Source organism: Ornithodoros turicata, chromosome 4 (genome assembly GCF_037126465.1).
Source record: "Ornithodoros turicata isolate Travis chromosome 4, ASM3712646v1, whole genome shotgun sequence".
Classification (NCBI taxonomy): domain Eukaryota; kingdom Metazoa; phylum Arthropoda; class Arachnida; order Ixodida; family Argasidae; genus Ornithodoros; species Ornithodoros turicata.
This window is the reverse complement of record NC_088204.1, coordinates 29,102,213-29,129,807: the sequence shown is the minus strand read 5'-3', so window position 1 is coordinate 29,129,807 and position 27,595 is coordinate 29,102,213. Positions and strand designations below refer to the sequence as shown.

General features: G+C 44.7%; 1 protein-coding gene across 1 annotated transcript; it reads right to left on the bottom strand.

Moving 5' to 3' along the window:
- Positions 1-7,828: 7,828 nt before the first annotated feature.
- LOC135391393 (uncharacterized) lies at positions 7,829-12,770 on the bottom strand. Its single transcript, XM_064621648.1, has 2 exons — positions 11,869-12,770; positions 7,829-11,799 (listed from the first exon to the last, which is right to left on the bottom strand). Exon 2 carries the CDS (start codon positions 11,346-11,348, stop codon positions 7,866-7,868), a length of 3,483 nt encoding a protein of 1,160 aa, XP_064477718.1. The 5' UTR covers positions 11,349-11,799; positions 11,869-12,770; the 3' UTR covers positions 7,829-7,865.
- Positions 12,771-27,595: the final 14,825 nt, after the last annotated feature.

Genomic DNA, 27,595 nt, shown 5'->3' with positions numbered 1-27,595 from the left:
TTCAAGCGCTGTCAAATCAACCTCCTCACAGGGTTACTTAGAAAACTGCAAAAGCAATGTATGCCAGAGTTCACACCCCTGTATGTTTTCCTCGGAATCACCTCTCGCCTTACTTGCTGAGTGGTCAAGTCACGTAGACGAAATTTTGAAATATGCAGACGAAATCGACGCTATGCAGCTTGCTGCGGCGAGTCTATGTTTCATGGAACAAGCAGAGTCTGAAGGCTGGCACTTCTTAACAGGCTATATCAGCATGCTAACACTCGACCTCTTCAAACACCGACTGGTGCACACTGAAGCATAAAAAAATCACCGCTCATCTATCAGAGAAATAAAATGTACATTTTCTACTGAACCCTCTAATTTCATTGTGAGTGAAGAGACATGGATAGATGTTTGTGTGTCCTCTTCTCCATTGTGTGGCACACAGTTTTGCTTGTTGTAGTGATCATCGAGCTAAAGCTCTTTAATGTGGTGATGGCCGGCCTACAATCAGTAATTCCTCGCAAAGTGTCGTTTTCCGTGTATGCAGATGACGTCGCCCGTTGGACCGCCGCCTGCCGCTCGCAATAAATAATGTCCATACGTACCTCACGTACCTTGGGATGGACCTTTCACCCAAAAAGTGTGTCGAGCTCCCTTTCACGCGCAAAGCTATGGCCAATTTCCTTCTTTGGTTTGGGCAAAGAATTAAGCTTGAGCCGGCACGCTTCCACCGCTTCCTTGGCGTGGTAACCGACTTGGACTTGCGCTGGGCTCGCCACATGAAACACCTTGAAACTAAAGTGCAGCGATGGCTCCCCGCAATTCAACATCTTTCTGGCTCAGGATGGGGCTGTGATCAGCGTTCCCTGCTCGCAGTTCACGCGGCGTTGGTGAGGGCGACTGTGCTTTACAGCTTCCTATTCTGCACAGGATATCAACAACATCATTAAATACCCTTCGGTTACTCGAAGCCTTCGTCGCTGCCTCGGCGTTCCAAGAATGGCTGAAACACGGCAAGTACTGGCTGAAGCTGGTGAACTCCCGATTGAGGTTCCACGTGAACGTGAAATGGCTCGGCACTTCCTACATTTGCGTGCTCACATTCCCCGTCACCCACTCCTCAGGAAAATTCCCTACCGTCCTGAAAGCGACTTCTATCGAGTAGCGCAGAGGACATGCCAGACTCTCACTGGCTTCATAGCTTAGGTCATTATACCGCCGTAAGCCCTTTCATGCTCTGGTAGACGAGAAGTTTTCTACGTTTACGGCAGCATATACCAATGGCGCATCTAGAAACAACAAGTCCGCCTGAGCATTCGTCATACCATCCGAAGGCGTAGTGCACGGACGACGCCTTTCACATCCAACCTCCTCCACAGCTGCGGAACTCTATGCCATCCTTTTCTGTCTAGAACACATCGCTGATTTTACACCGCGGGAATGTGCAGTCTTCACAGACACCAAATTTGCACTTCAAGCTCTTGAAAATTCCGGCATACGAGGCCCATCCGCACCCCTAGTCACAGATGTGTTAATGGCTTACCACACTGTCAGTAGTAATCACTGGACACAGCCTGCCGCCAACTCACAACTTCGTCTAAACACGATTTAATTAGCAATTAGAACTAATTGGGACCCCCACATTAATCAGCACCCTCCAGGGAGTCATTACACTAATTGGGGAGCATCTATCTCGTGTCCAGACCAAGCTGTGAGTTGGCGGCAACCTGTGTCCATAAAAAAGAAAAAAATAGATGGAAATAGAGTGCAGAGAAACAATTTATTCAAAAATCAACGAGGCCGTGGCAAAGAAACCACTCCGAAACGTCCGAGTGACAAACGCCCGCCATGTTGGTAGTTGGCGACGGGCAGTTGCAGAGATCGACGACAGGTGACCACTTAGTTGCAAGGCATTACACCAGATGGCGCCACCATCATAGCTCTATGCGAGAAAGACAGAGAACAACAAGATACTAGCGGCGGGTAAAATGGCAACACTGCTAAACAAAAGGTCTAACCGCTACTGCTAAACAGCACCAAGAAAACAGTACACATCGGGGAAAAGGCGGTCGGTTAGGCCTAACCACAGCGTCACAACACTGCAGCTAACACAAGGCGGGAACCACTGGGCACACATCGCTAAACATGCATCAACACGAACAAAAGGCTTGCTCACCGCTAAAAATGTCTAGACATGCGAGAAAAGGCTTAACACGAGCGCGGTCAAACATCGTCAAATCACTCGTTGGTCACCGCTAAACAAGTCAAAACACGGTGGCACGGCAAACATGCGAGAAAAGGAGTGCGGTAAAACAACACGGCAAATCACTCACCTTTTCCCCCGCGGCGACGGGTGCGACTGCTCCATCCGAGAGGCAGGCAGAAACTGAGCAGGCGCGGGGGCTGCGGAGCAACGGAGCACACGTCTGCTATCCGCGACAGCCAGTGAGCAACTGACTGGGGCGACGCGCCGCGGCAGCTATGCATGCGCGCGCGATCGCGCACTCCTAGCGCCCTCTGCACCGCCCGCCAGAGGGCTGTTTCGGTTTCGGCTCTCCGCTCCTCCCGCTGCCCGCATGAGCTCCTAGCAGCTTCGTTTCGGTTTCACTCTCGCTTCTTTGCGCGCGTTTATCTGTATAAAGGCAGCGCGCACCGCGCTCGCGTCATCATTCTGACCGATACGTGGAAAACGCCATGTATGGTTTATTCTCCTGCTTTTCTCGTCGCCAGGAAAAGACAAAAAACGAAGAACTTCGCGAATTTATTCGCGGCATCGTGGAGGAAGCCTTTCAAGTCCACCGCCTGGAATGGTTGCAAGCACGTCAAGAAATGTGTCAGGACAAGATGAAGACGCTCGACCGCATCTTAGCGACAGACAGATTGACGAAAAAGAAGTCCAACTTTAGCCTGGATAATCTGTATTGGGAACGCAGTTCCGATCTAGAGGACGACGATGTGTAAATAAAAGCGATGCATTTCTCTTCGAGTCTCAGTCTCTTCTTTTTCTTCGTGTGACGTGTACGCACGCAACATGTCTTCCGCCGGAACGTCTTCGTTTCCGTCATCCTTTTCGCTGTATCTGAAGCGGCCCCTCCATGTGCGCCAAATCTACTTTCATTGCGAACGTGCCGAGGGACTTGAACGACATGGTGGGTAAGCATCCGTCACAAATATTCGCCGAGCATGCAGGAGGGATTTGGGGACTCCGTAAAATTTACCAAGGAGCTACTGCGAGAGTGGGACACATCGCACGCTACGCTGATCGTCGTCGACGATCACATGACCGACGCCGGTTCCTTGAAGGAGGTGACCGATCTTTTGATTCGCGGTTCTCACCACGCAAACGCGTCGATCTTCTTACTCGTTCAAAAGATCTTTTTTGACAGTAGCCATTTTAGAACTATATCCTACAACAGCAGTTACGTCGTCCTGTGGCGCACCGTGCGCAGCGTGCACCAGATGGAACATTTCGGGCCACAGCTATTTGGCAGAAAAAGATTAGAGTATTTTCTGGACGCATATAAGCAAGCGCTGTCGTTGCCCCATGCTTATTTACTCGTGGACCTTCACAACTATACGCACGAGAGTAGTACATTAGATTAACCCTACGGCCAGGAAATGACGTCAAACAGGAATTAGATTAACCCTACGGCCAGGAAATGACGTCAAACAGGAAATGACGTCATCAAGGACGTATGACGTCACTCCAGGCCGCAGCCGCTCCGCCCTCATATCAGTGAGGTCAGTGGATAAGATAGTTAATCAGTGACGTCACATAGTTAATCTTAGTGATATGATATCAATGATAAGATTAAGTAACAATAATGACGTCATGGTGAAACACACTAGGAATCGAACTTGGGTCCTTTAGGTTGTCAGACGAGCGTCTTAAGCCACTGGGCCACGGGCTCTACATGTTTACTTGCGTCGCTAATCAGGATAGAATTGTGTGGGGTGGAGAGGTTGTTTGATTTCTTTTACGCCAGGTGGCGTCATGGGGGGGAGTTGAGTTCGTTCATCTACAGATGGCAGCACTTCCAGCAAATTTACCGCCGTTCAACAGATGGCGCTACCTGCGCCCCCAAATTTTAAATTTCGCGCCCATTTGACTTCGCTCTTGGTTTAAAAGAACTCCCCACGATCATGTTGTTTTCATTTTAGAAAAAGAAAAACAATGGCGAGCCAGTTCTATGTCAACTTACTGTCAAACGCCTCGAGTGATGTATTTCCTAGTAACACAATGAGCAAGTTCAGAGTTAAACTAGCTCAGCCAGTGCAATTGGATGGAAAGTGGGAGGTTGCTCTGGCGGAGGTGAATATCCCATTTGCAATTAATAATGTCACAGATATCGTTAATGGTATATCGGAGACTAGCCTCTTCGGTGGCGTAACCACGACAGAGCAAGTTAAGTTTCTTGCGGGAGAAAGCATTATTGTACCTTTTCGTCAACTTCTAACGAAACACTTCAAAAACCAAGCCAAAATAATACGAGTCAGTGGTCATTATGAAATACAACTTCCACTAAATACTGGTCTGGAATTAAGTTCAACTCTCTCTGCTAAGCTTGGCCTTCCTGAAAAGATTATCGGTTCTTCGGAATTGGATGAAGGCCAGCCAGTAAAAGTATTGAAATATCAGGTGGACACTGAAGAGAAAGTCACCCTAATCACGTATCGTTCACGCACAACCAAATACGAAGTTCCAGAAGTGTATTATGAGTCAGGGAAGGACCTCGCCGATGCGATAAATCACGCATATCGAGCAAACTTACACCTACCAGAAGATGCTCGTCTCATATTTTACAATCCCTATAATGGAGTTTGTCAACTGGAACGTCGCAATGAGGGTTACGTTACATTTCACCCATATTTAGCTCTGATGCTTGGATTTGGAAAACGAACAACCTTCTCCAGTTTCACAGTTGCTCAGCGTGATGTCTGCCTCTTCCCAGCGCAAAATTACATTTTCGTTTACAGCGATATCATCGAAAGTGAAGCTGTAGGTGATATAACCGCACCCCTTCTTCGACTTCTCCCATTTAGACTGCAGAGTCGGAATGAGGTTATGTCCTACTCTTTCACAAATCTTTACTATAAATATGTGACTGTCAAGGAGCTGACTAGCATTCAAATCGAACTGGCAAACGAGATAGGTGATTTCATTCCCTTCATTGCTGGTTCTGGTCGTGTGGGAGTAACATTACATTTTCGAAAATGCATATAACTCAGACACCCTGTTGTATATCGCATTTCGGCAGCGGTAAACGAGATCAACCATTGCCACATTACTCAGCTCCTCTTTATCAAGTTGGATCTGGCTTTTTTTCTGAGTTGGTGCAGCGGTTTATACCTATACTGACTAAACAAGTAGCGCCCTATGTAGGTCGGAAACTTCTTGACACAGGACGTCACATAGCGGAGGAAGTGAAACAGGGAACAACGTTTGGAGAGGCACTAAGGAAAGGGGTTGGTCGCACCATCCATTCAACTCGTGACGAGTTGCTGCATAGACTCAGAGGGAAGGGTAGGAAACGTAATAAAAGCAAGGGCAACAGAATTGATCGATCAGTAAAACCAACGAAGAAACGAAGAAAGGTTGACTTTTTCACCTGAGGAAAAAAAGATGTCTACCATCGCCTTAGTACATAAAAATTCTTGCTTCTGCACAACGAATCAGTTGGACCTGTTTTCTGTTCCACCGACAAACTTTTCTCTGGAGAAGTCAGAATATGTGGAGTTTTTCCCCATTTCTGCACCTACCTCGAGCGGTGTGATTGAATATAATGTTCCAGGTCTCGGTGGCGGCTTCTTTGATCTCCAGTCGAGTTTCTTACACATTCAATGTAGAGTTGTGCGTAAAAATGGAGACGCAGCATTGACTACAACTGGCAGTACAGTGACAAATGACAACGTTATTCCTGTACAAGCATTTGCATCTTCTCTCTTTCATCATGTCCACATTTATCTTAATTCGACTCTGGTATCTAATTTCGAACATTATGCCTATCGTTCTTACTTGGACATTGTTACAAATGCAAACAATGTTACTCAAACTCACACCTTGTCCGCAATGCTTTACGAACCAGATCCAGTGGGAGAATCTGAAAATTTTGCTATCCCCAACGAAGCAAAAGGACTTTTCGCACGCTATAAACGCACCAAAGGATCAACTCTCTGTGATCTTTATTCTCCTATCTTTAGCGACATCTGTCAGCAAGAAAAATTTGTCCTTAATAACACCGATATTCGAGTGGTGTTGCGTCAATGTACTGACGAATTTAGACTCCTCTCTGGTCCCAGCGAGACTGAAAAGCATACAATAGAGTTTTCTCGAATTGTGCTCTACCTCCGACGTGTGCAGGTTTCTCCAAGCGTACTCGTTGGCATTGAAAGAAGACTTCAAACGACACCCGCCACATACCTTCTTCGAGGTTTAGAGATTAAGTATAGGACAATCGCTCCAAACCAATCTCAGGTGATATTTGATGATCTCTATAGTGAACGAGTTCCTTCTAAGTTGACCGTATTGATGGTCAAGAGTGAAGCATATCAGGGTCATAGAGAACGGAACCCTTTTAAGCTTGAAAATTTTAAACTCAAAAGAGCAGTGCTCGACGTTGGCGGTCAACACTACACCGACGACTTCGACTTTCAACGAGACATCTATGCAAAGGGATACATGAATTTGCTTCACAAACTTAAGAGCAAGGATATACCTCTAGCTCCGGCTGCATATGCAAAAGAGACATTTATGCTTTATTATCACCTCACACCGGATGTGGAACTGCAGTCACTAAGTCCAGTGCTTCAAGCTAATGTTCGTCTCACATTGACATTTGCTGCTAACCTTACAGAAGCTGTCACGGTGCTCTTTGTTTCCGAGACACCTCGTGTTCTGGAAATAAACAAAGACAGACGCGTTAAATTCGTATAAACGAATCAAAATGGAAGAATGGGAATTTTATGCAGCTTTTGCTCGGAACCATTGCACAAGGACATGCTTTCGTGGAACTTTCGCTCGCGATGAAATTGCATTGCAAAAAGCTGGACCGGGTCTTTATGTGGTGAATACAGCTCCAAGATCTTCCCCGGGAGAACACTGGACTCTATTCCATATCTCTAACGATAGGAGCATTTCTTATTTCGATAGCTACGGAATGCGACCACTATACAAGGAGTTCTACAAATTCATACACCCAGCATCTTCATTTCACTACAACAGGAAACGACTGCAGGGATACGGCTCAGCCACATGTGGACTTTATTGTCTCTATGTAGGTAGTCTTCTCTGCTGTGGGTTTCTACTTGAAGAGTGTACTCGGAGGTTCTCACACACCAACTTTAAACTCAATGATAGGTTGATAGCAATACTTGTGCGTAAACAGATACCACGAAAAACAGATAACATGTCATGTTGTAGTGTACTCTAAAAGTGAATAAATTTGTTTTTGAAAAGAAAAGAGCCTTTATTTAGTCATCTTAGCAAGAAAAGTAGGATACATTACATCAGACAGCTCACAAAAATGGCGAAAAGTATTATACAGTCACAATTTCATCATCACTTTGAAAACAAGAGAACTGAAACAAGCTGTTTTGCAAAGTACATACTCCACTTTTTTTTTGCAAACACTTTGAAAAAGTTTCTTTATTTAAGGAAGTGACAACTCTCTCATTCACATAAAAAACTTAGAAAAAAGGTGCACTGAATAAGTCAAATGAAGATATGTACAATCAACACTCCTTTAGTGTTAAACACTTGTTAGAAAAAAACACAAGAATAAAGAAAGGGTAACATCTATATTGATGGTAATTGGCTTTTCCATCATTTACCATCCTGTTGCTTCCATCTTTGTTTACACTTGTCCGATGCATACATATGATTAGGTGTGAAAACCAAAAGGGAACGTTTCAATTCCATCTGCACAAATGTAACGCTTTGTATCCAAAGGGTTGAGAGCAATCTTTGTCACTGAGACACTTTTGTTTACATTGTCTTTGCGCACGATCAGGTTCTGTTTAATAGAGTGTATTCTGCCATACTCAAGAGCGTCGGTGTACAGGGAATAAAGAAGCTTCTGTGCTTCAGAATGTTTCACACCTTTCGCACGGTTGTACTGCTTTTTGCTACTCAGTTCGAGAGCGTACAGTTTTGGTTTTAGACAACAGAAACCGAGAATGTGATCACGAGGCATCTCGTTTTTAAACATTCCCAGTACCATCTTATTTTTCGCGGAATATAACGGATGATCGGGGTCATAGCTAGAGTTATCCAGATGCTTGTCAGCTAGTTCGAGAAGCGCTTTCTCTTCACTCAACTTTATGATGAAGGAATCTGTGTCCATATACAACAGTCTAGTATCTGGAGCTACACGAAGAAGGTGGTTGTGGTAAAAATCAAACATCTTCAGCTTGGACAGTTCCAGTATCGCGAATCCTAGGTACAGTGGCTGTCTCATGCGGAGCACAGATTGAGAGAATTGGAAGAGGATAACATGAGAGCTCAGCGGTCGGAACTCCTTTAGGTTTGGTTTGCGTAGGAGTCTGAGCACTTGTTCGTCGGTTACTGTGAGACGACAGTTTACAAACTTTCTAACCTGCATACACGAACGTCCGTACACGCTATTAATTGCAATCTTAGCTTGGGAGCTTTCGAAGGCATTCGTAGCTCGTTTTCGAAGATCGTGATTGAAGTCCACATAGGATCGGAGAAAGGGCTTTTGATTGAACTTTAGAACCCTGTGAACTTTGGTGAGACGCAAGCCCAAATGCATATACAACTGCAGATTGCGATAGTGTAGAAAATATCTCTCTTTGTCGAATAATGTCAACAGTAATTTTGCATCGGTAGCTTTCTCAGGAAGGTGAAACTTCTTCATCAATTCCTTTTGATACTCTGACAGCAGATCATAGGGAACTGACATTTTCTCGGGGGCAACTGGCAGATCTCTGTGCCGTTGGTGGATTTCTTTGTCATATGCTAGATCTACCTCGAGGAAGTAACCCATAGGTGCGTCATCTGGGAGGTGTGTTATATCCAAGTTCGTGATTTCATCCTCTGTGAGCCACTCGAAACCTCCGTAAGGTAGTGGTTCTCTCATTACTGAACCGTAAAGCCCATTAACGTCTATGTAGTGGATCAAGCTACTTGGGCTTTTGGGGTCAAACTGCTCTGTTCCTGGTACATTTGCAGTCGCTTTCCTCAGCGAACACTGTGTAATACCTCCTCGTATGCCATTTTCAATCAGCAGGTACGCGTCAGGGTCGTGAATCAACTCTAGCTCTACCTTACTCATTTTTAGAGCGCAAGACATGCTTAATCCGGGCAGAGACACAAAGTGAAAAGGTTCGATCTTGTGAAAGTCAAGTGTCCACTTACGAAAGCCCTGAAACACGTCTGCTAAAAGCAGTGCGTCTGTGAGTAAATATAGGTCTGAATACTCTCCCAGATTACGGAGTTGAAATTTTTCAAAGACCCTCTGTGCATGACAATAATCTTCTTCACTTACTTCTGTCCCATTCAAAGTGTTGAAGAATTGATCCCGAGGAGGTAGAGAAAGCTCATTGTAGGCTTCGAAAGTGGTGACAAAATTGTAACAAAACACTCCTTTGCGAACAACTAGTTGAAAGTGTTCTTCGTTTGGAAAAAATTGACGAAGACAACGAAAGTTGTCTTCACCTTTCTCACGTAGATTTTTCACTAATGTTTCGAGACTTGCATTCAAGAAGTTTAAACTATCTAGGAATCGATAAGAGCCAACGTCTATAGCCTTGAATTTTTGGGAGCTACTGGCAATCACCTTTATGTCTACTTTCTTAAGCAAATGCAAGTGAGACAAAAGAAAACTCAAGTCATAGTTGGCATTGTGTGCAATGATTGGAATCTTAGGAGGCACTCTCAGTTTCAAGTTACAGGTGTTACACAAAGTTTGTCGAAATTTTCCACTTACATGGTCATGGTCACGAACTTTTTGCTTCTTTGCAAAAGATTCCTGGCAAACGTTGCAGTGACTTGCTGTGGCATGCTGCTGCTCGTTTTCTGCGGTCATTTCTAGAGGGGCAATTGTACGTATCCATTCCAAAATGTCGTCATGGAGTCTGTGCAGTAGCTCCATAAAGACAGTGACACAATTAGGTCCACGATACAGATGCTTTTGGAGGACATATGAGTCGGATGCGCGTATCACTAACAGACAAAATGAAGAGGGGATGTGATCTTCATACACATTTCCTGAATCCAGACACGGTGACAGCACACTTTCAAAGTCATACACACAGTAGAAGGGAACTTCTGACATGAGATGTTCCCCTGCAAATGCTAATGTCTCTCCCTTCTTTGGGTAAATGGTCTTGGCTACTTTCTGTTGCTTACACATACTTAAATGACACTTCAGACTTCCCTCTGAGCAGAAGCCCATTGTACATCTTTTACAATGAAATTGTCCACGTGGAACAAACAATCCATTAAAATTTGCGATGAGCACAAAATGAGAGTCAACTAGTAACAAGTCCACATGTTTCTGACGCTCCTCATCAACAACTTTGATGGGGTAAATGTAGTTTTCTTCCTTTTCGTACGCGTACACATTAATGCTAATTTCATTACGTTTCTCAAATATCTCTACATCTTTTGGGAAAGCTACGGGAAATGTATCAGGAAATACATACTGTGTTATGTATGGTCTGTAGGAAGATGCCCTCCGCCTGTGATGCGAGGCAGGATGTAGTCCAGCAATCACGGAGAAGACAAAACACATGTTCTCTTCATCTTCATGTAGTCCGTAATCCACATTCAACAGGGAACGATACTTTCGTTTCAATTCACTCGGTAACTCAAATTGGGAACATCCAATTAGTTGAGGAGCCAAACGTCCAATGTTTAGAATACAAGCAAGAATGCGAAAGAGAAAAAAACCGGAGCCTTGAATTTCTAAGTTTTCTAATGTTTGTGCTATCTCACTACTCGTCTGTGCAATCGAAGGCAGTACATCTCCCTCTGACCAAACAGTTCTCACTTTAGAAGGTACAAAATGAATCTCAAGTCGTAACTCCTCATCGGGCGTATGTCGCCCAAGTTCTACTTTAAGAAATGTGAAGTAGCGCAGTGGGAATCCAAAGTGTCGCAATACATTAGCAAGATAGTGTTCATACTCATGAAAAAACGTTGTCACTTCATGCCCCGCCTCGTCTCTGTCATGTAGATGCAACTCGAAGCGTTTCGTGTAGTTCCGTAGTGTGCAGAGAGTCTCACAAAATGGTATGCAGGGTGTCTGGAGTTCGTGAACGTTTGCCAGATGAATTTGGAGTCCCTCTATTGATGCATAGTACTGACGTTCGTGTTGAGGACATAAGTGACAGGTCACCATGATGTGGAGAGAAGTGTCTCAGGATGGGAGCTGCCGATATGTCGATGTATCATCACTTTTTCTTCCCATGAGTGAATAGAATGTCGGGCGAAGCAACTCTCTTGCCATCTTTGAATCTCTCCTTTTTCTCAATTTTAAGATTTGGCAGTTGTCGCATCTCCTCTAGATCATCCTCTGTCAAACGCTTAAAGCGACTAGGAAGGTAGAACTTTACACGTTTGTCATTCTCCATCAACACTTCTACATAGACCGCTTCGCCGTACACCGTGTCAATCTTTCGCAAATCCAAGACCTCCAGCTTTTCATTCTTCGGTAGGGTACTCATTTTCTGAATATCTCCATCTCCAGCTTTCTTGAGTTTATCGAGCTTATCCAAAATAGATGTCATACCTTTCTCTTGTGGTGACTTCTCACTCTGGCTCACTTATTCTTTTCTACACACAGAGTGAAGCTGAAAATAAGAATAAATATAAGCACACTTTCCCACATATCGGAGCGAAAGGAAAAAAGTGTAACGTACCCTTCCTCCTGTGAGGATCTGTGCGAAGAATCGTCATGGAGGGCAGTCTTATATAGCGCTTTGCGAACAGTGCATGCATAGACATGTTTGACTTTGTTGGTTACCTTCTCTGACGTAACCAATCACGTGCTCATCACATGTCTAGACAAGTTTGAACAGGAAAAAGTAAGAAAAAAAACCGTCTAGAACAGACTTGTTCCGAAAAAAAGATACAGTCACAGACTCATATTGCATGTTTGCACAAACTGAAAGTGCTAGAACTTGAGAATTCTACACTGACTTGCTGCACAAGATATACAGATATGAGTTTCTCAGCTCCCATATCCAACATTGACAAACTAAAGGAGTGCATAAAGGATAAGTGTTGTTTGCCATTTATCGTTTTCATAAAAAAACACACATGCTTGAAGAAAAAAAGAGTAAAAGTCTTATGTAATGTGCTATTTATACCAGTCTTCATTTACTTGGAAGAGATGACTGAGGTTAGACCTTATAGGTTTATCACTCCTGTCTCAATGACTATATCTGGACAAAGTCAAAGTGGAAAGACGACACTCGTTACACGTTTGATCAAGCATAGAGCCACTGTCTTCGATAAACCTTTCGATCGTATACTATACATATACTTGTACAAGCAACCTATTTTTGACGATTTTCCCGAGGTAACTTTCAGTCAAGATATTCCCACTAACCTGGAGGATGTTAGAAATTCTTTAATCATATTTGACGATTGCTTGGCTGACAAGAAAAGGCTAAAAGAAATCTGTAACTTCTATGTAGCTGGATGCCACCATCTCAACTGTTCGGCCATCTTCATTACTCAATATTTATTTGTTAATGATCCTCTGTATAGATGTATTCAGTTCAATAGCAGTGCTCTAATTCTATGTCGTTCTGCTCGAACTGTGGATCAATTACAAATACTTTCACGACAATTGTTTGGACGGAACAAAAGCGACTTATTGACAAGCATATATAAGGATGCTTGTAAGAAACCGTATTCATACATCGTAATTGACTTGTCTCAAAATTGTTCAGACCACTATCGAGTGTGGACGAACATATTTCCCGACGATCATCGCCAAATAGTATATAAAACATGAAACGTGTAAAGAAGAATATTCATTTTCTTCACTTGCTCGCAGAAACTACGTCACCCGAGCAACGTTATTATCTTTTGGAGCATGCTACAAAGGATCAGTTGAATACGGTCAGAGAAATTTGTATGAACCTTTGTGAAGGAAACGTCACAGTAACTCCGAGAGTAAGAAAGCAATTAAAACCTTACGCAGCATCAATTCGCATTTTGGCAAAACGAGACGCAACGGGGGTCAAGAAAGCTAAAAAGGTCTTGCAACAATCGGGTGGTTTTCTGCAGTTTCTATTGCCACCTTTGTTGGGTCTCATCTCCTCATTGGGTGGAAGAGCGATTGCAAAAGCAATCGGAGTATAATCGATGCAGAAATACGAACTTGTACCTTACCGAGAAGATCACATCCCAAATATATTGAAGAAAGATGAACCGGATGACATCAAGGCAAAAGAGATAATTCAGTATCTTCACTCTTTGCTACATTCAAGTAGAGCTGCAAAACAACATACAAGCGAAACACTTCCTGGATCGCGAGAAGAAGGAACACAGACCGAGGAGGGGGAGAAAAGTGACACAATTGTTGGTTTTATGAGTAGTGGTTATAAGGTCAGAGCAAACCAACTTCTGCAACTTCTACAACCAACAATCTCCTGGAATGCGCAAACCTTCGAAGTAATCGTTGACGGTCAAACGTTGGAGAATAGTAATATAATCGATCTCGTTTATTATCTTGTCTCAAGAGCGAGAAATGTTCCAACTCCTCCTTACTTCGATCGCATCTTGCCGCTATTGGTCAAACTGAATCTACCAACACTTATTGTGCATCCAAATCGTTTAAAAAAACACAGAGTAACGGGAGCATCGAGCAGTCGAGCATCGCCTGTTACAAGTGAAGCAAGCACACCTGAAGGTGCCTCGCCAGCAATCACACGTGCTGCAAAGCGTGCCCGCCGAAACCTAACATGGACCCCATATTGAAGCCTGTGCAGGAGGAACAGAAAGACTATTTTCAAGATGAAACCATATTGTCGCACTTCCCTCCAAGGCATCATAAAAAGGTATTAGCAATACTCAAACTGATAACAACTGTTCTAGCTTACGACGAGTACGGAAGAGTTATATGTCACGGGAAGGTAGTGCCACACTCGTCCATTGTCGAATTGCTGAAGTATGAACTTCACAACAGACAACCTTCCTGGATGAGAGGAGACGTGTCAGCTACAATAAATGCCTATCTATCCCTTGACGCTCTTCGAGTTCGCAGCAGAAGAAAGCACTAATGGCCGCCTATTACGACCCAGAACATGCCGGCAGTTTTGGTGGAGTGCAGAGACTCGCTCAAGCCATCGGTGAAAAGAAGGGCAGAGTTGCTAAATATCTGGAGACAAGTGATGTTTACAGCTTACATAAGGAGTACAAGCGACCCAAGACCTTTCGGAAAATAATTGCACTCGGAAAGCAGGAAATGTTCCAAATCGACCTAAAGGACATGCAGTCTCTAAAAGGGCAAAATGATGGTTTTCGCTATTTGTTCTTCTGTATAGATGCTTTTTCCCGGCTCCTCGCTGTTGTACCCATTCGCAATAAAAAATCTCCTGAGATTCTTCGAGCATTTAAAGTTGCATTTAAGAGGATCGGCACTCCACGGCTGATACATAGTGATCGAGGAACAGAGTTTACGAACAAGGTAGTGCGAGAGTTCTTGAAAAGAAAAGGCATAACGTTATATCATTCTATGTCTATTTATAAATGTTCGATAGTTGAGAGAAGTCAGAGAACTATTGTGTCTACACTTTACCGTATCTTTACTTATCAGGGTCATAAACGTTATGTGAAGATTCTACCTCAAGTAATCAAAGCGTACAACAATCGAGTGCACAGGACTCTCTCTGCGAGACCTGTGGATGTAACCAAAGAAAACGAGCACATTTTCCGAGAAAGACTTTATCCCACCCCAACTGAACCCCCAAAGAAGCCAGTTTACAATCTTGGTAATCTCGTTAGAATTACCAAATATAGACACCAGTTAACAAAGAGATATTTACAGTCATTTACGAAAGAGATTTTTTCGGTGAGAGCAATCAAAATAGGTTATCCTAATACATACCTACTGCGTGACCTTAACAATGAAGATATCATTGGTAGTTTCTACGAGAGTGAAATGGTAAGAGTGAGAGAAGTACCGAAAGTAGAAAAGATTATAAAAAGACGAGTTAGAAATGGAAAGCTCCAGTATTTAGTTAGATTCAGTGGAAGTGCGGACAAGCAGTGGATAGCAGAAAATTACCTCGGTTGAAAAAAAAATGACCAGTACAGCATGGTCCGACGTTGAAACCCAGCCTGGCGATTCATGGTCCACAGACGACGAAACAGAGCAATCGGAAAAAGGAGAAGATGAATGCGGTAAATGGAATAGGAGGTCCCACATATTTCAACTCCATCTGCCATGTAATGAGAAACATACCTCTTGGAAGCAGCTATCAAATTGTGGGTTAACAACGGTCAGGAGGACGCCATTAGCGGAAGCTTTTCAAATTGTGACGAACATTGTGCTGTTTCGAGCTCTACCGAATAATCCTCCAAATCAAGTCATTTGGGAAACTGCAAAGGAAATGTATTCCATGCTTCATACAGACGATTCGTTTTTAACAAGTTCATCATTCGTTTTACTAACCGAATGGTCACGGCAAATGAGTGAGCTATTTGACTATTCGACTCGTTTCGATGCCATGCAACTTGCTACAAAGAGTCTGTGTTTTATCGACACTGCCATAAAGCATGGATTCCATTCAACTGCCAAGTACATAACTTTATTTACTCTGGACCTTTTGAAAAATCGACTTGTTTGTGAATAAGAAAAATGTATCGTCAATAAGAAATAAATTCATCCTCAATACTAAGACCTTCTCACTTCATCATAAAAGAGCGAAATGGATAGGGTGTGTTTTCTATTTTGTCTTCTGTGTCACATATTCTTTCTCGTCATAGTAACTTTTGAGTTAACGAAGTCATCATCTTCACTTCGACAAGGTAACTGTAGCAAAGAAGTTGAGCTGGAAGAATACGTTTATGCCCATACGTGTCCTCCTAATGCATCACTGCTGGCGTTACGACTTTGGGACAAGACTGGTCTTCCAACACGCTATGGAGTTACTCTCACACACAATGAAACACAACAGCTACAGATGTGCTTGAGATTGGTGAATGTCAGTCATAGCTTTTACGATCAGGAATGTGTAGAAGTATGTTGTTTGTGTGAGGATCGGGAGCTAAAAGTTCATCGCTGCCCACAAAATGTATACACACTCGGTCGAACACATGGCCAACATCATTCTGGATATGGAATTACGCTGTCGAAGAGGGCTGTTATATTGTTGTTAAAGTATCTCAATAAAAAGATTTAATCGGAGAATCACTAGTTTATTTTATTTTGTTTTTAAGTGAGTAGAAATATGTACATAATAATCAAGCACTCTTTGAAGACATTACTATTTCGTTTCAACTTGTTTTTTTTTTGTTTTAGTTCTTAACATGTGTCGCTATCATTCCATGCTCGCCTCTCTTCGGAAAAGTGATGAAAAGCAGACGACACTGGATCTCTTCCTTTGCGAAAGCAGATTTCGAAAGTGCTACCCACGCTCTACTTTGCAAGGAAAAAAGAAAAAAAGGTTAACGAAGAGTTTGCGGACCGCGAGTAACGAGGATGTTGACTGCAACGATGTAACACGAAGACATATGCATGGAGCGATCACGTGGAAGGAAAAGATGTAACACGATGTCGAATGCGCAAAAGTTGTCAAGCGGAACGAAGTGAGATTAGGCTAGCGATGAGTTTGCGGAAAGAGGTGATTAGTGTCTATGACGTCTACAAGGCACGCTGTTGTCACGTGGAGGTTGTCAATAAAAGTATGGGAAAGAAAACCTTGACATAAAGATGGCTGAAACATTCAACAGAACTCCTAGCACAGCGTCGAATCCAGAGAGGGGGGCAGTCATGTGGCCTGCCTGTCAAATCCTGATGTTCTCGCCGTCACTGCGAGCCCCTCTCTGGTGAGACTGAGCTGGTGAGACTGAGCGAGTCAGACTGTTGATGTACGAGTGGACTCTTCGAGCGTAATCATCTGAGGCTGCTGTATGCGAGTTCATTGTAGCATTCACGGAAATGCAGTACGAACGGTTCATGATTGTCTCCGTCACTTCCCCATACCGTCTGGCTCACTGTAGAAACTTCAGCGGCTCGTCGGCATCATGTGTAGAGCGACTTTGCTCCTCATCGGAGCGAGACAGCCTTTCTAGGACTCTCTCATGCAACGGGAAAGTTGTCCTACAACTTCATCAGTCAAGACTTGAGTGTGATGACCTCCTTTTGTCGGAAAACCTCCGCAAAGAGACCAGTGATCTGTTGGACTTTCTGTTCGCTTTGGATATCACCAACACAAAATCAACATTGCCTCATCGTCGTCCTCACACGGTATGTGGATCGACTTAATTTAAATGTCGATTCGATGCTGTGTTAGGTTGACTGTGTCATGTAACGTCAATAGAAGGAATATTTATCCCTATAGCGAGACATGTGTGTAATTGTCTTACAATATGCCCGTTATTTTGCATAACACAGTGAATTAGAGTATGAAAATCCAAATGTCAACGAAGCTCAACTGTTTTGTAAACTAGAGTAGCACTATGCTTTGCTCATTCTTTGAAATGACTATAGACTTGAAAGATAACTGTGATCTAACTGTTATAATAAAAATAAGTCATGAAAAAGCGAATGAATTTGTTCTTTTTTATACTCGTTATTTTTTACTGTTTCGTTAGGGATGGAGAAAAAATTTACAATAATGTTTTCTCCCACATTTTGCTTGCTCTCTCACGCTTACAGTAACGAGGAGGGGCTCTCCTCGTGTTATTGTTAATTGCAAATGGAATATTCATCTCAGTCAGAGCAACCTGTCACTTTCGATCTAATTGCACTGGGTGAGCGAGTTTCATTCTAAACTTGCTCCTTGTGTTACTAAGAAATACATCACTCGAGCCGTTTGACAGGAAACTGACGTAGAAGTGCTTCGTAATTTTTTTTGAACGAAATCGCTCATTGTGTTACTAGGAAATACATCACTCGAGGTGTTTGACAGTAAGTTGACATAGAACTGGCTCGCCATTGTTTTTCTTTTTCTAAAATGAAAACAACATGATCGTGGGGAGTTCTTTTAAACCAAGAGCGAAGTCAAATGGGCGCGAAATTTAAAATTTGGGGGCGCAGGTAGCGCCATCTGTTGAACGGCGGTAAATTTGCTGGAAGTGCTGCCATCTGTAGATGAACGAACTCAACTCCCCCCCATGACGCCACCTGGCGTAAAAGAAATCAAACAACCTCTCCACCCCACACAATTCTATCCTGATTAGCGACGCAAGTAAACATGTAGAGCCCGTGGCCCAGTGGCTTAAGACGCTCGTCTGACAACCTAAAGGACCCAAGTTCGATTCCTAGTGTGTTTCACCATGACGTCATTATTGTTACTTAATCTTATCATTGATATCATATCACTAAGATTAACTATGTGACGTCACTGATTAACTATCTTATCCACTGACCTCACTGATATGAGGGCGGAGCGGCTGCGGCCTGGAGTGACGTCATACGTCCTTGATGACGTCATTTCCTGTTTGACGTCATTTCCTGGCCGTAGGGTTAATCTAATTCCTGTTTGACGTCATTTCCTGGCCGTAGGGTTAATCTAATGTACTACTCACGAGGATCACAGGTTGCGTAGCAATATCTTTCCGGGTGAACGTCAATATATCTACGCCCCGAAATGAATCTCCGCCCTTACCTCACTTTACTCAAAGTACTCTCCACTCTACCTCCTCCGCGCCGTCGAGACGTCTTGAGACGTTCTTCCTCGTCCGACATGAAACACATCTCTGAAATTTGCCTCAATGTATTGAACGGAAAGGTGGCTCTAGCTCCAGACACGTTTGCACATTTGAAGAAGCACAAACGCTTCTTACGACGGCTCGCCTACAAAAAGATTCACAAGAATCCGCAACGTTTGAAGCGCTATCTGTCTCAGCAGCGAGGACAGGGCGTTCTTTCGTAGGTTGTTCCTTTCCTACTTTCCATCGTGTTGAACCTCTTCGCCAATGGCCAAGGGAACTGAAGTGACCATGTCCTCCATCGGGAACATTCTTTCCTCGAAGGAGAGTGACGACGTCAAAGTGAAACTCATACTGCAAGCACTGTATCGCATACTCAAGCAGTACGGATTTGACCCCTACGACAATAAAAAAAAGCCGCCCGACGCTACATTCCTATTCGCCTATTCGCTCCTCTCTCCAGAGGTGGACGAAGAGGAAGCAGAAAGGGTCGTCTCGGAATTAAATAAAGTTCTTTCCTGGGATCGCGAGGGTTGTGTCTTCGTGTTAGGCAAGCCCATCAGGCACTCCTCCGTTTACGAACTCGTCAATTATATGTTGCAACGTAAGACAGGAAAGAAACCTTCCTGGTTCCCCAGAGTCTCGAAACTATTGCGCCTGATTTCTCTGCCCAAATCTCGCAGGCCTCAACAGCAGCAGCAGCAGCAAGCCTCCATTGCGTGGACGACTTATGGAGGGATATGAGAAACCAGAGGGTGGATTGGGGGGCGTGGACGCTATAGAAAAGTGCGTCACATGAGCAAAAGAAGGCTCTCGCCATTCTCAGAAAGCTGGACGCCTACACGCTACACCATCCGGTAAGAAGACAGTTTAATAGGAGACGCATCATCGCGCTCAAGGTCAACGACGTGTGGCAAATGGACCTCACCGACTTTTCAAAATGCAAGAGGTTCAACGGTGGCTACTGCTACATTCTCGTAGCGATCGATTCCTTCTCCCGCTTTCTGCGCACCCTCCCGCTAAAGACGAAGCTCCCCGCCGAGATGAAAACGGCCATGATAAGACTTTTGGGGAGGTAACGCACCCACACGCATCTTTTGCAACAGAGGAGGGGAATTGTACAACAAGACCCTCAAGGAGTACCTGTCACAAAAGAAGATCCACATGTATTCCACCTTCTCTCCAGTAATCTAAGCATCGCAGGCTGAACGGGTGATACGCACTTTACGCGACAGAATATTCCCCTATTTTAGAGTAACTGGAAAATACCACTTCGTTTCCGCGCTTCCCAAGACGACTACAACAACACCAAACACAGGACTTTGGCCATCAGCCCGTCCAAAATCACACCCGAAAACGAATTGGAGCTGTTCAATAAAATAAATGGGAAGCCCGTTGTATCCTCCGTGAAAAAGAAGCTCAATGTGGGGGATAAAGTGATGGTCCTACTACACAGAAAAGGTTTTCATAAAAGCTCGGAAGAGAGTTGGTCGCCTCAGATTTTCACAGTCTCCCGCCTGAGAGACACCTCCCCTCCCGTCGTGCACCTGGCAGATTACTGGGGTAAGGAAATGGACAGATCTTTCTACCCAGAGGAGGTACTCGTCGTAACCCAAGACGCCAATCAGCCTTGGCCAGTAACGAAAGTGCTGAGAAAGAAGTAAGTGAACGGTCAGAGCTTCTCCTTGGTTCGCTGGTTTGGTTACGACAAAGAACACGACAGTTGGGTTCCGAACAGCGATGTGGTCCAGATTGGGAAATGACGTCAGACATCTACATCCACCTGCTCTCGAACGCCAGCATGGATAAGTTTCCCTCGAATAAACTCAACGCCTTCACGGTAGCTTTCAATAGTCCGCTTCAGCTCTCGAATCGCTATAAAGTCGGTCTGATGGATCTCAGCCATGGTGCCGAAGCACGACGCACCTGCAGATATCTTTGGTACGCCGTGAAGGTCACACATCCGCTGTGCACTCCGACCGATCATGACGTCAACGAAAGACAAAAAACGGCCGCCGCTCTGTCTAACGAGTGATGCGATGACATTCGACCCCCCTTCTGTTCAATACGGAGTGGAAGATACTTCGTACCAACTTTTTTATCCGGTCAATGGAGTAAATAATTCCGTGATCGAATTTTCTATTCAAAATTTGCAAAGGGCGCACTTGGATCTCTACGGCAGTTTCGTGTCTTTGACCGCGCGTTGTTCGCGACGATGGGGGAGAAATGGACAAGAAAGATGTCGTTTTCCCAATAAACCATCTCTTGAGCGGCATGTTTAAGACACCGTTTACGCGAACAACAAGCTCGTCAGTTCCAACGAGTTGCACGCCTACAGGAGTATTTTGGACGTTGTGCTTCATTTCACGCCCCTGGCTCAAGAAACAGTGCACGCGGCTGGACTCTATGTCGAGAACGACGAACATTTAAAGAACGATTACGAAGTCTCGTCTCACGGTCCAAAACAACGTTACGAAGCGACAAAGTGTGGAAAACAACGACGAATTTAAACTCATATCGGCCCCCAACGACGAGAAAACGTACAATTATGAGGTGGACATTAAAGAAATAACGTTACACTTGAAAAAGGTGACGCTTGCACCTTCTCTGTTTTTGGAATATGAGCGGCGGCTTCAGACCACGCCCGCCATCTACGTCTTATGCGGATTGGAAACCAAAGTGCGGAGCTTGAGTGCCGGGGGCTTGGACGCTCACTTTGAAAACGTTTACCCCGAAAGGGTGCCTTCCAAATTATGCGTCGCCCTGTTCGCCACGTCCGACTTTCTGGGCGACATCCAGTCGAACCCCTTCAAATTCTGCCATTACGACCTGTCTCATTCGATGCTCTCCGTAGACGGCCAGCAAGTGCGAGTCGAGTACGACTTTAAGAACGACCTTGTCAAAATTCTCTACTTTAACTTCTTGCAAGAACTGGGTGAAAAACATTTCAAGTATAGCTACGAGCGATTTAAAACGAACGGGTTCCTTCTCTACTTCAACTTGGACGTGGACAAGTGTTCTTCTTCTTCGCATTTGAACGAGTGGCGAAAAGGAAGCGTTCGCCTGCAATTACGCTTCGCTAAAGCCCTTCCACACGCGGTCACCGTCCTCTTGATTTCCGCGTGTCCAAAGCTCATGTGCGTCGACAAGGACCGTACGGACACCTTCCCATAGAAAAGATGTACGAGAGCGACATCTTGAAACTCGTGTCCCTGAACCCCCTCGCTTCCTCGTTGCTGAGAGGCATTTGCGCTTCGGACGAAGCCTTCGTTTTAGGCAAGCTCGGCTATTTAATCATCAATACAGAAGAGCGAAGAAAGCGCGGCCAGCACTGGGTGCTCTACCTGAAAAACTATGATGGGTCTGCCGTATTTTTCGACAGCTACGGACTTCCCCCCATCGAAGCAAACCTTCAAAGGACTTTACCTTCAGTGGACGAGTATAACGACCAGTGTATTCATGGAATTATTTACTCCGTTGACCGGATAAAAAAGTTGGTACGAAGTATCTTCCACTCCGTATTGAACAGAAGGGGGGTCGAATATCATCACAGAGCGGCGGCCGTTTTTTGTCTTTCATTGACGTCATGATCGGTCGGAGCGCACAGAGGATGTGTGACCAGTGTATTCAATCGCCTTTTTCGCCTTACTGCGGGCTTTTTTGTATTTACGTAGCCACGCGCATGTCGAAACGCTTCAGCTTGAAAAATTGTGTATCCATGTTTTCCTGTAACCTCGAAGAGAATGACGGAACAATAAAACGTCTCCTCGTGAGCGAACTCGTTTCGTAAAATAGTCTATTTTTTCACGACATACACAAGATGCTTGCGAGACGATCTTCCAACGTGCTGATCCGAGGCTCGTCGCCGCCAGTCACTGTGACGTCAAGGGATGTGTGGAGAAGCCAGTAGTGATGGACGATAGGTCGGTTGAAACCCGCGTTGATGAGACACGGGTCGACTGTCTCTCGTCGTCTATACTTTTCCAACAGCTCGAGCTTGTAATCTACGAAACGCTTCATTTTCTTTGCAATCTTCCCACTGACGGTGAACAGACATAAGGGTATCGTCTTGAGAATCGAGCGAAAGTCTCCCTCGCAGCTATCGCCATGAATATAATCGCGTAATCGCAGCAAGTCCCGATACATTCGCGTTTGCACAAAGGTTGCAAACCGCTGCTTGGGCGTCATGACTGAGACGGAATGGGATTATATATACACAACCTTTTTTTATTTATCGTGAGAGGTTATACATGAATTAGGCTCCAGCTTTGGTTTCGTAGCTGGGAAGACAGCCCAAATACGGACAAAGGCTCGAGTCTAACCAATGGCTGGGGTTTCTCGACCAGAATCCACCGCAATGACAGGTGGTCAGCTGATCGCCGATCGGCAAAAAGAAGGTCTTCGAAGGAGGCTTGAAGGTTGGGACCAGAGGTAGATCTCCCGTCAGTAGCCATTCGTAATCTGCACGAAAGGAACGTGAGAAACACGTGTTTTTTTATCTCAAACACACGTACAATCTTCTTCAGTCACAGAGTGACACTGATGGTCCATCTTCTCCATCTTCCTTCAATAGTTGAAGTCCTTCGCAACGTACGTGGAACGGTACCGTTCGACAGCCGAGAAACGGGCGAATCAATCGGTCCGTCCAATTATTTTGCTCTAAAAAATGTGACTGGCTATAGAACGTATTAAAAATAACGAGGAAGCCTACCTTTAGACCACAATCCACCGCAGTTGGTGCAGAAGAAGCGGGCGCTGCCGATCTCCCGAAATATGTGAGGCGGGAAAAAACGACTTTACGCGCAGCAAAAGTGTTGTACACTGGAAACGAAACTCTTCAAACATTTCGATGATGACGTCATGGGTATTACTTACGAGGATCTACCAAGCTGATCATGATGGCACGACAATGACGATCGAACGTTCGCTTCGACATTTATAGTAAAGCTTTTCCTCTCACTCTTTATGATGTCATTCAACGTGCTTGGACATGTTAAGATGTGTTTGAACATGTTTGAACGTGTTCAGACACGGGCGGCGAACCGTCGAAGTCGCCCCTGGACACACTAGTTCCTCTCTCTCCCTCTCTCTGACGTCATTGAACATGTTTGAACATGTCTGGACGTGTTTGAACATGTTGTGACGTGTGTAGACACGAACCCCGCAATACGAAAAACGTCACGCAGTACGAATTAGACTGGTGACTAGTGTGTCGCGTCCAGTATAGGAGGTTCGAATCCCACTCTGGGACGGTTACACAGGATGTGGTTCCTCTCTCTCTTTGTAGTCCTTGAACGTGTCTGGTCTCGAACGCCCCTGTGTCTCCCCTCCTCCTCGCACGATATTGGAGGAACAAAAGGCGGCATCTTGTCACAGAAGCAAAGTGATGGATTTACGTAATCGATGGATATGACGTAATTGGGGTTAGTGCGAGCGTGAGAACCCTGTACTATAAGATGGTCATCCCCATGTACACCCCTCGTCCACTATCCCCGAATCAAGACCACCGAGAAATGATGCATACGTTCTAGATAATTTTGACCTTCTGGTCCACATTCGCCCACCGTTTGGTAAGTGTTTCTCTATCTCTTCTTGTTTAGAAATAGTTCCTTTCTAATACGTAACGTTCCTCTGTAGGTTTCACTGTAACGCACATTGTGCAGCTATTCTGTCAGCTGATCCCCGGTGTGGGGGGAGATGTGCCCCGCTTGGATATGGAGTCGTTTTTGCAAACGTCGTAGGCGAAGAGGACATAGAGACAGCTACCACACAAGTGCTCATGGTGTGCTACACCAAGGAGTGGCAAAAAATCGCTGTGCAGTGGGGACTAGAGGGAAAGCTCTTTTTCAGAGTGCCCCAAAGCTTACAGGGACAGACTTTACCGCTAGAAGGTACTGCCCCTTTAAGCTTCGGGGCAGCGGAGCACGTCCAATACTCCTTGGTGCACCAGTGGAATAGAGCGAGTGCGAGCGCTGAACGCTGGATGGCAAGTCAAATACCGTGAGTTTTTTTCGATACAATACAAGAATAGGAAACCAGATCCTGCGTATAAAAGCGAACGTGGGATAATCCGCAGTTGACAGTTGAGATGCTGTCGACGATGGCACCGAAATGTCATCTCTGCTCGCTCCGGAGGTAAGCGCATTTTTGTGTTGTTCAGTAATCGTTGCTTCAGTAATGCCTCTTTTTCTCTATTTGCTAGGAACACTCGGGAGAATTATTTCAAATTGGGGGAGGGACTTCACACCTAACATGAGGTCCGATTAGGCTCCGTGAACTTCAAATTAGGGGGAACATCACCCACACTATAAAAAATTGGGAAGGGACGCGAATTCATGGCCAACATGAATTCTGATTAGGCTTAATGGGGAATTGCGGTGCATCCCCCACACCAGTCAAAAATTGGGAATGAGCAAGAGAATTTATGGGAAACATGAATTCTCGTTAGGCGTAATGAGGAAGATTTGGGGGGTACATTTTAATCTGGCTTTATTCAAAATTGAATTCCTTCTTTCATTTTTCATTAGATTCCCAGGCGAAAATTTGAGCTGGGAAGTCAACTGGTACCGGCTCGTTCCCAGTTCGCACCAACTGGTGGCAACTGGAAAGTAAACTGGTAACAGTTCAAGCTGGGCTGGTGGCAACTGGGCACTTTGTGGTACCAGTTCAAGCTGAACTGGTAGCAACTGGAAGTGAGGTGGTGCCAGTTCGAACTGGACCAGTTTACATATTTGGGGGTAAGTTTCGGTTTCAGTGCCAGGACAGGTTAATATGAAGATTGCAAGACGAAGTTATAAAAACGATCAGAAAGTAGCTTTATTAACATAAATAATCATATTTCAATTTTTGGTAAAGTTCCTGTTAACGAAAGTTATTTTGGAACTCTTATATTTGTATTTTGTGCGTTCATGCTCCCGCGATGAATGATGCGTTTAATGTGCAACGGTCGCTTGCTTAGCAGCGTGCTTGTACAGCGATTTTTGCCCGTTATGTTCTTAGCGTGATGTGTGACATAGGCGTTGGTTTTATAATCTAAAGGATTTGTCTTCAAGTTACGACAGTGCGATAGTACAATGAGCACCAGCGGCCGGCAGGTGGGTGTTATAGGAATACAGCTTGACTATACGACTGTGGAGACCGCTTTATGTGAGTACTATATGCTTAAGTGCTTTTCCGTTGTGCACCATTTAGAAATATTACTTCCACTATAATCTCTTCTCTTTGTTCCGCGTCACATTCGTGGCACCTGCAAGTGCATGCCGTTTTACGAGTAACATCCGGTTAACGCTACCAGCAACTTTTTTCATTCATGTTTTTGTTTTTGCTTTTTTTTTTGTTCATTCTCGTGTTTTAGATCCTTCACACCACGGATGTTGTCGAACTAGCGTAGTGCACCAGAGTAGTACTCATTGCCCCCGAAAGCCGGTAAATCTCTTAGTTGAAACGTCCAACTACTGCACAACGAAAATGTTGAGAGATTCGCGCGCTTTCCGGGGCCACGACCGCTCAAATTGAGTGACTGTCCAGGCACACACTACAATTACATGTTGTAATTGGATGCATATTCACTTGTGCCTTTTCAACTTTCCAGAAACCTTAAGCTGCTGGGGCTCAAAGGAAAATATCGATCCATTGTGTGCTATTAAGAACACCTCAAATACTCTGTTGAATGATTCAAGATGTCCACAAGGCAGTCAAGCAAGGGACCAATCAACCATGAAGTATTATCTATTCCATGTAACTCTGTAGTTCATCTACTGCTATAATTTAATTACATTATAGTTACGCTGCATGTACATTAAAATATGTGTAATGTTTGACTACAAATAAAATACAATTTTGCACTGCAGTTCTTTGGATCTGCCGTTGCTGGGAACAGCGATCCTGCAAAGGGGCGCCGGTTACATACAAACTAACCTCTGTCCGAATAGGCCGCTCTAAGTGAAGGCACTTCAACCGGTCCCAGCTGAACAATGAGGTTTGCAACCAGTTCCAGTCGAGACTGCGACTGGTTAGAAACCAGTTGGGCCAACTGGTGCCATTTGAGACTGGGACCGGCCAGAAACCAGTTGTGCCAACTGGTACCAGTTGATCGAACTGGTCCCTGTTCGATAAGACAGCTCACCCAGTCCCAGTTGAACTGGTCCAGTTGCAACTGGGACTGGGCGAACTGTGTTATCGAACAGGGACCAGTTCGATCAACTGGTATCAGTTGGCCCAACTGGTTTCTAGCCGGTCCCAGTCTCAACTGGTACCAGTTGGCACAACTGGTTTCTAACCGGTCCCAGTCTCAACTGGGACCGGTTGCAACTGGGACTGGGTGAACTGTGTTATCGAACAGGGACCAGTTGTCCCAACTGGTACCAGTTGATCTGGGACCAGTTGAACTGGTCCCTGTTTGATAACACAGTTCAACTGGTACCAGTTCAAAATATTTTCGCCTGGGTTACTCCAAAACGGGGGGGAGAATCCGTGCATAACACGAATTTCATTAGAGTCCATGTTGATTATGCAAAATTAAGGAGTTCTTAAAGGGAGAATTATTCCAAATTTGGGTTAAATCTAATCCTTCTTTCATTTTTCGTTTGGTTGTCATCGTCGACATCATATGCGATATCGCAATGGCATCGAGTAAGACATGGCACGGGGTCCAAAGTACAGTCGTCCCCAGCGCAATGTGAGGAGGAGGGGGAGGAGGCGCCCTGGTTCTACGACGGTGGATCCAAAGCCCACGAGGGGCATCCATCCACGACGTGA

What these genes read in the sequence shown, in the direction of transcription:
- LOC135391393 (XM_064621648.1), bottom strand. Translation starts at nt 11,348, where the DNA reads ATGGTGACCTGTCACTTATGTCCTCAACACGAACGTCAGTACTATGCA.